The sequence below is a fragment of the Caretta caretta genome, chromosome 9, assembly GCF_965140235.1.
Source record: "Caretta caretta isolate rCarCar2 chromosome 9, rCarCar1.hap1, whole genome shotgun sequence".
Classification (NCBI taxonomy): domain Eukaryota; kingdom Metazoa; phylum Chordata; order Testudines; family Cheloniidae; genus Caretta; species Caretta caretta.
The window spans coordinates 72,804,151-72,816,956 of NC_134214.1; the positions used below are offsets into that span (position 1 = coordinate 72,804,151).

A 12,806-nucleotide genomic window follows, 5' to 3' on the forward strand; every position below is an offset into this window, starting at 1 on the left:
CCACTCAACAGGTATGAGCCACAGTTTCTCATGTCCCATTCTGGAGGTGATGCATGTAGAAAATTGTCTTATTCAAGGCAAACCAATGAGTGCATGTATGAGAAAGGGAGAATGGAAGATCAGTCCGAGATAGTTCATCTCTGTACCATAGACTGTGCAAGGGTGTTGTTCTGGTAATTTGTGTGCTGCTACATTCTGGGAGACTGTTTTTTCCCCCTTCTCAAGATTCAGGCATGGGAGAAGGAGCTCCTTTAGCACCTATGGCAGAGTGACCTTTATTCTGAGTTGAATAATCTCCCAAAGAGCTAGTATCTGCAGCCTTTCAGTGCTTGCATAACTTCGAATGCTGTGGATATTTTTAATTGGATTGTACACTAGAGTAACAGAAATCTGTTCTACAACATTTTTTCTCCACAGATTACAGAGCAGCAAGAAAAAGACAATTCACGCTTCTCTGGTTTGGTCTGTTTGGCTATTGACTAAGTTCTCAGAATCAAATTAGTAATTAATGTAAACATTGGGGTGCAATTGTACTGAAAAGAGTGGGGAGAGTAGAATAGAAAAGCTGAAAATACTCTGCTACTAACATAAAATATCTTAGACCAATTTTTTTCAAGTAAACATCAGTAGTTAATTTTTCAAATTTGTGACTAGTTCATGACATTAAGGAGTACATCTTATTCCCCTTGATCCAGTTCCAAGGACGGGCCTGTGCCTCTCCCCCTGAAGGAGATGAGTTGCTGAAGTTGAACCTGGCCATTTGGTGGGGCATCCAAAGGGCAAAGGTTCTCAGCATGCTCTTCCCATATAACTTCATGAACAAAGCAACAGGCAGAATCTGGCCTTTATTCATTTAAATTACTATTCCTCTTCTTTGTGCCTGAATTAAAAATAGCAGATGTTCTAATCATGTACAGAGTAACAGAATATTTTGACATTCGTATATCTGTTGGAATAAGTACTTGCAGTGTTGATATAGCCATGTTGGTCCCAGGATGTTAGAGAGACAAGGTGAGTGAGATGATGTTTTATTGGACCAGCTTCTGTTGGTGAAAGAGACAAGTTTTCAAGTTACACAGAGCTCTTCCTCAGCTTCAGAAACTTATCTCTTTCACCACAGACATTGGTCCAATACAAGAATAAGCTATTTGTCATACAAGATGTGGAGTGTGAGGGAGTTGTCTATTTTTATATATATCACGTGCACCTCAGTTTACTTATTTGATATTATCCTGCCTGACTGCAAAGAAGTGAATCAAAGGAGGCTTTTTAGAGATGGGGGAGGAGAGAAACAGGAAACAAAACAATGGCAAAGAGAAAGTACAGTCTGAGAAAATATCATGGGGTTCCTTGAGGAAACAATGGGGGTAGTTAATAACCCCCTCACCCTCTGCCTCACTCCAGTGAGGTTTGTTCTTCCCAAAGCCAAACCTAGGATCTAAGTGGATTCTGAAACCTTAAAGATGCTGGCACGGGTAAGAAAAGGGATTGAGTTGGTTGTCAGAAGCTGCCTGAGATGGAGATGCCAATGCAGACTCATGGAAGGAGGGAAAGAATGCAGCAAGGCAGTCTGCTTCTCCCAGCTGAGATGGAAGTAACTGGACTGAATTGAACTTACCACCCAGAGGTCCAGTCCCAGAGGGGTTGAACCATGTTGTTCCACCCTTCAGAGAGATGAATGAAGCCAGAACTTTCACCTTAGGGGTGCACTCAAAGGACACAAAAGGGTCTAAAGCACAGCTTACCCTGTAACTATGACATATTCTTATTTTTCCTCACAATAAGAGCTAGCTAGGGTTGTTGTGGGTTATTTTTATTTTGTCATCATATTTAGTAAATAGCATTCTACACAAATATATTTTCCAGTATTGGGTATGTATCTAAGCACTAATATAAAATGGATGAGGTGAAAAATTTTGCATGCTGGACAGTGTTCACCTTTCTTTACAGAATTAGAGAATAGATTAGGAATTACCTGTATAGGCATAGTGCACCAAAGCTTTTAGTGCATCTGGGTCCACTCCTTCCATTTTGATCTCTTCTTCTTTTGCTTCACGCACATCATTAGTAAACATTGCAGCAAAATAATCAGACACAGCGCTAAGAACCAATCTTGAAATGGAAACAGCCCATTATTATGCAATTCATTTGTGTGTTTAGGAGAAACATATTGGCTGCCTTTAAAAGACTTTATCCTTACAGTGGTTAACAGTGAAGTTAAAAGGGAATTAAGTAATCTAAAGTAATCTAGTAAATTAGAATCTGAACTTTTCTTTCAGAGGGTGTCTTTGTGCTGTTTGCTTCACTCATCTCTCTAAAGTTTGACTGTAGCAAAATAGAAAAAAACTGGTTCATACTTGAATTTCTTTCTATTTACAATAATGAATTTAAAGCTGTGATCATATCATTTAACTGTCTTCAGCTGATATGCTAATTATTGTAACCATTCATTCATAACTAATCAGGGACAAGGTGGGAACTCACATTGTCTGAGCTCTTGGAACTGTCAGGCTATAAAGGCTAGTAAACAATAAGGAAAATTCCACCTGTGAGCTGGAATCTTGTGATTTCCAGCAATGAGAAGAACATCACACAGCTGCTTCTGCTGGAGATAGTTCTCCATCTTGCGAAATGTCTGCTCTGCATGATTTGTAGATTGGAAGTATTCGTCTGAGCCATTGGTGTTCATTCCAGTGGGTGAACAGCTAGCTATTGATAATCTGTTAAAGAAAGAGAAAACGATGTTACTGTAGCATTATCAAACCCGAGAATGCTTTTAACTTCATCTTTAATTGAGCTGTGGAAATTGCAGTATAACTGGAAATCTTTAAATATATTGATCTGGTGAGAGTGGACTTAATGTGTCATTTTCCATTTGATTCTTTTAATTATACTTCAGACCTTTTGTAAACTATTTTAAAACTTATTGTAACTATAATAAACATTTTCTAAGAGGAAAAACAAAATAAAAAGAAAGGGTTCATATCTGGCAAATATAAATAATGTTAAGGATATATTACACTATTTTAGTGAGTTCTATGAAGTCAGGCAGAGGATTCTAGATTTGAGTAAAAGAGATTATGAATCAGGACTAGGTGGCACTGGTTTTTTCCTCCAGATACTACTTCCTTCTCATTTACTGTGCTGATTTTATTAAATCATACAGTAAATATAATTTGGGTATTTCCAATTATTTTAAGTAGTTTTTGCTGCTCAGATGTGTGCTTTAGGCAATTGTCATAAGTGTGTCTACTAATTTATTAATATGAATGCAATACTGATAGTTAAAAAACTTGATTTTAGAATTATTTCCTGTGGGTCTGATCCTGCAAAGACAACTAAGTCCACCAATTTCTACCAAGAGCAGTTCCATGGGCATCAATTAGAGGACTATTGATGCTAGTAAAGGTTTACATGGGTAGAGCCTATGAAGATAAAGTGTCATGGTCTAAAAGGTTCATGGCAAATCCCAGACTTCAATACAAAAATAACGCATTACATTACACTCCTAAAAATACACAAAAAACCCGCTGGTTTTTGACCAAACAGTTGATTGATAATTCATATTAATTAATCAGCAAGCACATGAGTGTCAATAAATGTAATGTGAAAAGTCTCAATGAATTAATGATTGGACCTCTCCTCCTCTTGCTGAATACCATATTACTCAATGCATGATTTTTAATTTTTTTAACAAGTAGGTACCTAATCTGCAGGCCATTTCTATGGACTTTAATCGTCTGATATGCATATTATTTTTCCCAGCTCCTTTCATCACCTCTTCAAATGATGTTTTTGTTTTTATTTTTTTGTCAACTTTTAATGGATGTTTACTTTTTCCTAACTCTTTTTGAGTTAAGATGAATCATTTCTTTGGCCATTTATCATGTTGATGAAATCTAGTTTGCTATATTTTTTTCCTGATACTTGGTACATTTAAACTGGAAAATTATCTTTACAGTTATATTTGGATTTATAGTGGGCCTGAAGATGTCAAGAAGCAGCAGCAAACCTTAGTTTTTTTGGGTTCATGCATTGTGCATGTGAAAACTCAAGTGAAAGAAACAAGCAACTTTCATGATGTTAAGGTCTTTCAGCAACATGTTCTGGATTTGTAGAATCAAAGCTTCCATTTTAAAGAAATTTCTCACTTTCACTGTTTTCAAAGGTAGTCTTCATAATATAACACTTGGGTCCTGTAGGGTTGCTGCCATTGTATGTGTGCATTGGCCAGGTCTGGAGTAGAAGAGGTTTTCAGATATAGCTATACCAGCATGCCTGCCTAGTATAAATGCACATTATGCAGGCAAGAGTTCTGTTGCTGATATAGCATCTACCAGTTCTCTCAGTGAAACTAGCTACACTGACAAAAGCATTTTCATGTTAGTATAACTGTGTCTACATTTGTGATTTTGCCTCTATAGATGTGTTGTTCCATTACTATACCAGCAAAGTTTTCTAGTGTAGATCTGGACACTTTGTGTTTTTATTTTGGCACTATCTCAACATTGTGTAAAACCTATTTACTTAGGGGAAGTCTACACTTAAAATGCTGCGGCAGCTGCTCCGCTCTAATGCTTTAATGAAGATGCTCTAAGCCAATGGGAGAGAGGTCTCCGGTGGGCCTAGTTAATCCACCTCCCTGAGAGGCAGTTGCTATGTCAGTGAGAGACACTCTCCCACTGACATAGCACTGTCTTTATGGTGGGGAGAGGGTTAGGTCAGTATAACTGTCACTCAGGGGTATGGATTTTTCAGACCCCTAAGCGACTGTAGTTATACTGACATAGGTCTGTAGAGTAAACCAGATATTTGAGAAAGTGTAACTTCAAAGTCAACTTGAGACCATTAATTTTGCACCTAATTCAACTTCTATTGAAATGAATGGCAGGACTTAAAAGAGAGCAGCCCCTAAAACAACAACAAAATAAAGATTCTACTGGAGTGAGGCAGCATTTTCATGTGCCCTTTAGCTCTTCCCCCCCCCCCCCCCCCACCACCACCTCCCGCCTGCCCGCCCAAACAGAATGAACTCTTTTCTTATTCTTTAAAGTGAGGTTTCCTTGTCACATTAAATAGTTTGGAATGAAATTCAGATTTTCCTTGCCCATTCATCTTTGGAATTTCTTCACTTTATTTCTCATTCTTTCCTTCTTTATAACAACTGCAATTATTCAGTTTGTTTGTGCAATGGAACTGGATACGGTGTGTCTGATTCTGCTTGTTAACCATACAGAATGTGCAAGCCATTATTACATTTAGGAAATAATAAATTGAGGTAATAAGAAATTCCAGAAGCTTTCACATAGTTCTTGTTGCTAAGAAACGTCTTCTGTTATCCATGTGTCCACAATGTCTGTATCCTTCACAGTCTAGCTGTCTAGAGTGCAGACCAATTTTTGTGACCCCAAAGGTGAAAACAGAATAATTCTATCATAAACATACTACTCAGATTGAAACAACGAGAAGTCCTTGTTTCACCTTAGAGACTCACATATTTATTTGGGCATAAGCTTTTGTGGGCTAAAACCCGATGCATGGAATGAAAAATACAGTAAGCAGAATATATATTATAGCACATGAAAAGATGGGAGTTGCCTTACCAAGTGGCGGGGGGGGGGGGGGAACGACAGTGCTAATGAGCCAATTGAATATATTTTTGTAGCTGTTTGGGGATTATGGGAGTATAGATTGTTTTCTGGTTAAGAAATTGGATATATTCCTTATTTATTCCTGTCAAGGTTTTTCTGCAGTTTTTTTCGTTTTGTTACACAAAGGAAAATGCCAGTGCTGTAAGTCATTCAAAAAGTATTCGATGTCAAACCTGTGTGTCACAAACAATCTTGTGATTTGGGTGCATCATGCCAGATCCAGAAAGCTGATGATAGAGTTTTAATTCCATATGATAGATGTTATCTAGTATGCAAGGAAGCAGGTTTAAATTTCACTTGATACATGAAGTGAAACTGAATAAAAATTAAGCTGGTTTACCATGAAGTAGTAACAAGTAAAATTCTAGCAAGATGATGACAAAACAACTAATGACTCGCAAACTGACCAACTAAGGGCCTCTACCTGATGTCAATCAAATAATAGAATCGCAAAAATATGGGGCTGGAAGGGACCTCGAGAGGTCATCTAGTCCAGCCTCCTGTGCTGAGGCAGGACCAACTATACCTAGACCATTCCTGATAAGTGTTTGTGTAACCTGTTCCTGAAAACTTCCAATGACTGGGAATCCACAACGTCCAAATAGAAGCCTATTTCAGTACTTGACTGTCCTTAAAAATTGTTTTCCCCCAAAATATTTAGCCTAAATCATTCTTGCTATACATTAAGCTGATTACTTCTTGACCTATACTCATAGGACATGGAGAAAAATTGGTGACTGTCCTCTTTATAACAGCTCTTAACATATTTGAAGACTGTTATCAGGTTACTCTTCAGTCTTCTTTTCTCAAAATTAAACATGCCCAGTTTTTTTAACCTTTCCTCAAAGGTCATATTTTCTAAACCTTTTTCATTTTTGTTGCTCTCCTCTGGACTCCCTCCAATTTGTCCACATCTTTCCTGAAGTGTGGCACGCAGAACTGGACACAGTACTCCAGCTGAGGCCTCACTGGTGCCAGGTAGAGCGGGACAGTTACCGCCCTTGTCTTACATACAACATCCTCACTAATACACCCCAGCCTTAGCCTTATATTAGTCTTATTTGCAACTGCAACACATTGTTGATTCATAATCTGTTTGTGATACTCTAACACCCAGATCTTTTTCCCAGTCATTCCCCATTTTGTACTTGTGCAGTTGATGATGTTCTTCCTAAGTATAGTATTTTGCACTTGTCTTTATTAAATATATTTCATCTTCTTGATTACAGACCAATCCTCCAATTTGTCAAGGTCATTTTGCATTCTAATCCTGTCCTCCAAAGTGCTTGCAACCCCTTCCAGCTTGGTGTCACCTGCAAATTTTATTAAGTATATTCTCCACTGCATTATCCAAGTCATTAATGAAAATATTGAATGGTACCAGACCCAGGACAGAGCCCCGAGGGACTCTACACAATCTGTTTGACAGCAAACCATTGATAATTAACTGCTCTTTTAGCACAGTCTTTCATACATTTTACTCCCACCTTATAGTAATGACTAGGGTATATACCCTAGATCAGGGGTCGGCAACCTATGGCACGCGTGCCAAAGACGGCACACGCAAGCCAATTTTTAATGGCACGCTGCTGTCTGCCGACCCCAGCAGACAGCAGCATGTCATTAAAAATCCTGCCTGGCCCGGACCACTCTTCTCCACCCCCCGCCCTCTCCTTGCAGGGCAGGCAAGCTTCCCCCTTCCCCCGCCTCTTCCCCCAGCGTGTTGGGTTCCTGTCCCTCCTTCTCTCCCTCCCTGCAGCCTATCAGCTGATGGCCCTTGCTATGGAAGGGGAGAGGGAAAAGCGGAGCCGCAGCGCGCTCTTTGCTCCCGCTTTCTGCTCCGGGGACCTTGGGGAAGGGGGTGGAATCAGGGCATACCCCTCCAGCCCCCTGCCATGAGCCGCTCATGGCAGGGGGCTGGGAGCACCCCCATGACCCCAGCCCTCTTCTCTGACCTCATGAACCCGCCCATACCCCTCAGCCCTGGCCCCTGCACCCCCCTCACACACCTCCAGCCCTGACTCCGGCACCCCCCACACATACCCAGCCCCCCTCCACACCCCATGCCCTGACTCTTGCACCCCCCACATTCTCACCTGCACCCCTCGCACCAAATGGGAGCTGCCCAGGTAAGCGCTCCACACCCAAACCTCCTGCCCCAACTCTGAGCCCTCATTCTAGCTCCTGGCCAGACCCTGCACCCCGGCCCCCAGCCTGCTCCTTCACCCCCAGCCCTGTTCTCGGCACACTCCCACCCTCATCTCAGTGCAGAGAGAGGAAGAGAATGGCTAGAACCGGGGAGAAGGTAGGTACTTACTCTATGTGGACAGGGCCGGGACCCCAGACTGGCAGCGGGCTGAGCGGGGCTGGCGGATGAAACCCCGGCTTGCAGGAGCTGGTGGACGGAACCCCAGACTGGCAGCGGGCTGAGCCACTCAGCCCACTGCTGGTCTGGGGTCCCGGCCGCTGGCCCCACTGAGCCCACTGCCGGTCTGGGGTTCTGGCTGCCTGCCTCTTGCCAGCTAGGGTCCCGGCCGCAGGCCCCGCTCAGCCCACTGCTGGCCTAGGTGAACGGAACCCCAGGCCGGCAACGGGCTGAGCGGGCTGGCGGCGCAAGGTGAGCATTTTAATTTAATTTTAAATGAAGCTTCTTAAACATTTTGAAAACCTTGTTACATACGACAATAGTTTAGTTATATAATATATAGACTTATAGAGAGAGACCTTCTAAAAAACGTTAAAATGTATTATTGGCGCGTGAAACCTTATATTAAAGTGTGTCTTCGGCACACCACTTCTAAAAGGTTCTAGATGGTGCTCTCTACACCCAAGCAGTGCATCCCATGTCTACAGCGCAGTGTCCCACTCCCTCCCTATTGCCAGAGCCTCTCCCCACCTCCGTGAAAGACTCCAACAATAGAGAGATGCTCTGGCAGCTCCCCTGTGCTGGAATCTTTCCCCGCTGCCTCCCTCTTGCCAGAGCTTTTTGCTACTGTGTGTAGCTACACGCTGCATTGTGCACACAGCTTGCCTTTCACTGCAGCATGTAGCTACATGTACCCTAAACACCACCACCAGTGTAAATAAGGCCTGGGCTCTTCCAGAATCACAAATTTGTTCTGCTTGGCTATGATTAGGGGGAAATATTTCTGACTTGATTTGCACGAGTGAAAAGCATCAAAGGTATTATGTGCCCAAAGAAGGGGGATAGCAAGGAGGCAAATGAGTTTGCATCCTCAAATGCTTAGCCTGTGAACACCTGCCAGACACGAGTTTTTAAATAAAACTGAAAACAAATATTTCCCCTTTTTCTCCCAGATGTGCAGAAGTCATGATAAAAATTCATAGAAATGCTATATTTGGTTATTTTTATCATTTTTAAAAATGTATTCATTATAGTTTCCCTGTCCTTCCAAGATCTATACAGACTTGGACACAGTACAATAAAATAACACATCAGAGAGGGAATCTGACACGGACAATAGGGTAATGCTAGTCTCTCACTGAGGAGCAGAGAAGAAAGCCAAGGGACAGGCTGCAGACAGAGTTGGCTGGCTGTTACAAAAATTAAGTCTATGTTGAAGTGGCTCCAGTCTTATTTCTTCTTCCCCTCCCCCATACTAAACCCCACTCCTGTATGCCATTACACTTTTACATTATTCTGACCACTATTACTAAGTAAAGAACACTTCTGCTGTAACTAGAAGTAGTGATTGAAATGCCTTAATTGGTATTTAAGTTGTGTGATAAGTTCTTTTTTTAAACCCTTGGGTCTTTAATATTTTAGCACCTGAGAATGCACATACAGTGATATTTCTCCACCGAATAAATTTCTGCTAACAGAATAGTCATACTGCTGAAGGAATTTAGAAGTGTTTTCCATTTAGCCACTTGTTTTATCCTTTTACCTAAACAATAATCTGGCTATTCTGTCAAATAGCTATGTGAGCAAAAAGATTTGTAAAGCATTACAGTGTTATCGTTCCTGCCATCTCTGAAGCTATGGTGAGCTCTCAGGAATTCATTATGTGTATTGTTTCTGGCTAAAGGAAAAATTAGCTAGTAGTGTTATATGTATGTTCATATTATATAATATAAATGAAATCATTAGGCATCGTAAATTTTAGATTAGGATGATATGGATCACAAATATCGCAGTCTAATTAGTCTAATTAGTTTTGTTAGAAAATGCATCATAGCTTTAGAAGTGGTGCACGATAAAGAATAAGTGACAAATAAGTTGGAAAGTTTTGTAACTCTTTTGAAGTGGCATAATTCATGGAGGATGTATGTACAGAAACCCATTGCGGTGTTGATCTTGAAATGCACACACAAATAAGGGGGAAGGTTACTGGGGCTTGAGAGGGTGGTTGCTGTTATGCATGTTTTCTTAGAAAAATGCAGAGGAGCCTTTCCCCTTTTTAAAGGTGATATGGAAAATATTCCTTCCTTTTTGGTGTCTCATGAGCTCAAGCCAGCTCTATATTACAAAGTTTTGTCGGGGTAGTTATATTGGCCAGAGTGTGTGTGAAAAAGCTACACCCTTTGCCGATGTAGCTATACTGGCAAAAACACCCATAAGAGTGCTCGTGTCGACATAGTTAATGTGGGTCAGGGAGGTGGTGCTATGCTGCTGACTGAAAAACTCCTTCCATTGTCACAAGCTGCATCTGCAATATGGGCACTGCTGGTATAGTTAGTGCTATAGCTATACCAGCAAAGCCTTTGTCGTGTAGACATGCCCTCATTGTACACCGTTCTATAAACATTCTTGGATTTATGTCATTTAATGATTTGTTGGGATTTTCTTTGAGAAAATCTGAGAAGATTTTGACAACTCTGTTCTTACAGACATTCTAGTTACATTAGATGACCGTGATTGAAGACAAGTGAAACTTCTAGGTATGGTTATACAAAATATTTTAATTGACACACAAAGACAGAAATGGAGAAAGGTAGACAGGAGGAAAACAACGTCAAAATTGTTTGAATTTGTCCCACCCCCTGATTATCTGGTATTGTTTTGTAATCATATAGTAGAAAGCTTCACTGTTGCATAATTTTACATATGGTTGGTTTTGGAATTGGATGCTATAAAATGTTTTTGTTTCATGCAGTAATCCATGACTGCCTAGCAGCTTGTGCGACAATTTGCTTTTGTAAATTGGTATGACACCTACTTCAAGTGCCTTTCCCTCATTTTGCATTTTCGTTCACCTGTATAGAAGAATACAGTAAAAATTCTCTTCTTATGTTTCCAAGAAAATCTTTAGCAAACATATTCTTGTGCATGAATTTCCACTTATCATTTCACTTGGTGGTTTTGTGAGTGTATATACATGTAGGTGTTTCCAGCAGACAGTGTAGACCACAGAGCTACTTAGGTGCTTTAAAAACCCACATTGAAAAATCCAGTTTCTGAAGAGTTTAGTGGCTAAACTGCCTAATCTCTGCAAGACTAGAGCTTCTTTGGATCTGCACTTACACCACACCTTGGAAAAAACACACTGAGACGGAGGAAAAAACTTAGAGAAAATAGAGAGATGCTTCCAAAGAAAGATTTCACGTCACTGTGAATTGCACACAACTTTCCACTTAATTAGGCCCCATTCCACAAAAAGCTATATTTACAAAAATTATATTTTCACACAGTAGAAGCTGTACATTTTTGACACTCCATAATGTGTGCAAAAAATGGCCACACTGCAACTTGGTTGGGGTTTTTTCATTGGTTGTTTTTTTTGTTTGTTTGTTTTCTTTTGGTATTTTGTTTGTTCATTATGGAATAATTTGGACCCTCCTGGAATCTTGCTTAAACCATTAAGACCAACAATTTCAACAGCGGCCAATGATTGTCTCCACTTTGTGGTGCAGAGTGCCCTGTGGATCTGCAGATAAAAGTGCAACCATTACTCCTTGTTCTGTGATCCCTTTCAGTTCACTCAAACTACTGTAACAAGCATTCGGGTAGTCAACAGTGAGAGATGCAAGACTGCCAAGTAGGGTGATCAGATAGCAAGTGGGAAAAATCGGGACAGGGGTGGAGGGTAATAGGTGCCTATATAAGAAAAAGCCCCCAAAATCAGGACTGTCCCTATAAATCAGGAAATCTGGTCGCTCTACCAGTGCCAAGTGACTCTTAAACATGCTTATAGCAAAACAATATTATAATTAGAGTTAGTCAAAAATTTTCAGAATGCTGATGAATAATGTAGGCAAATGCAGACAAAACAGTTTTTTTCACAACTCTCTTCACATTTGAGACCAGCGGTGCTAATACTTAATTGTATTCTTACTGAGAGTTAGAGAATTCAATGAGTTCCAGTCTTGCGTCCTAACATTCTACTCATTACATAACCATCACACTGATACTTTTTTCTCAGACTTTTCAGAATAAGGTATAAATTATATTCTGCTTTTCTGATTTGTTAAACCCTCTCCAAAATGAGTCGCGCTCTTCCTAGGGAAACAAATCGCAATAGAGGAGGGGAAAATGAGGGAGTTACACAAGTATCCTACTTCAGTAATCAAAATACAGGTAATTCAAAATGGAGGAGTTTTTTTGTGGAAAATCCAAACGGCTGAATGTGAACTATTGGGGCGGGGACCATGTCATCTTTGTATTTGTATAGCATCCAGTATGCTATGGGCCAGATTTTGCCACCTTTATTCATGTTGAGTAGTGTTTTATTCCTTGAGGAATCCCACTGAAATGACTAAGGTACAACCCATGAAGAAGGGTGGCAGAATCTGGCCATATGGCTGCTACTGGAAACAAACAAAAAAAAATACCTATGCTGATGGCCCAGTGTAACGTGTGCAGATTCAGGAAAATAGAATTCTGCTACTCAGTTCAATAACAATGAATGATTACCTTATCAAACGTGCTGTCACAGACTTACCCCCATACTCCCACTGAGTAGGAGATTTTCTGATACGCTGAGATAAAATATTTAATATCTCTATCTCTTTTCTCATAAAGTGTTTGTAACAAACAAAAGGAGAAATAAAACAGTCCAGCAGAATAACATGAGAGTGACATTCGATGTCATGCTTAACAGAAATTAAGAAATGACTCACAGGAAAATATTCTGTCCTTTCCCATTCCTTTGCCCTTTAAACCAACCTCTAGTACTAATCAGCAACATATTCAGC

General features: G+C 40.4%; 1 protein-coding gene across 4 annotated transcripts in view; it reads right to left on the bottom strand.

Annotated features, from left to right (window-relative positions):
• Positions 1 to 12,806, bottom strand: part of KLHL4 (kelch like family member 4) — a 77,103-nt gene that overhangs the window by 29,260 nt on the left and 35,037 nt on the right. For all 4 annotated transcript variants that reach the window (XM_048864613.2, XM_048864614.2, XM_075132427.1 and 1 more), the window contains 2 exons: positions 2,547 to 2,720; positions 1,976 to 2,112 (listed from right to left, as the gene is read on the bottom strand). In XM_048864613.2, the coding sequence (XP_048720570.1) occupies positions 1,976 to 2,112; positions 2,547 to 2,720 (311 nt within the window). The remainder of the gene's footprint in view (positions 1 to 1,975; positions 2,113 to 2,546; positions 2,721 to 12,806) is intronic.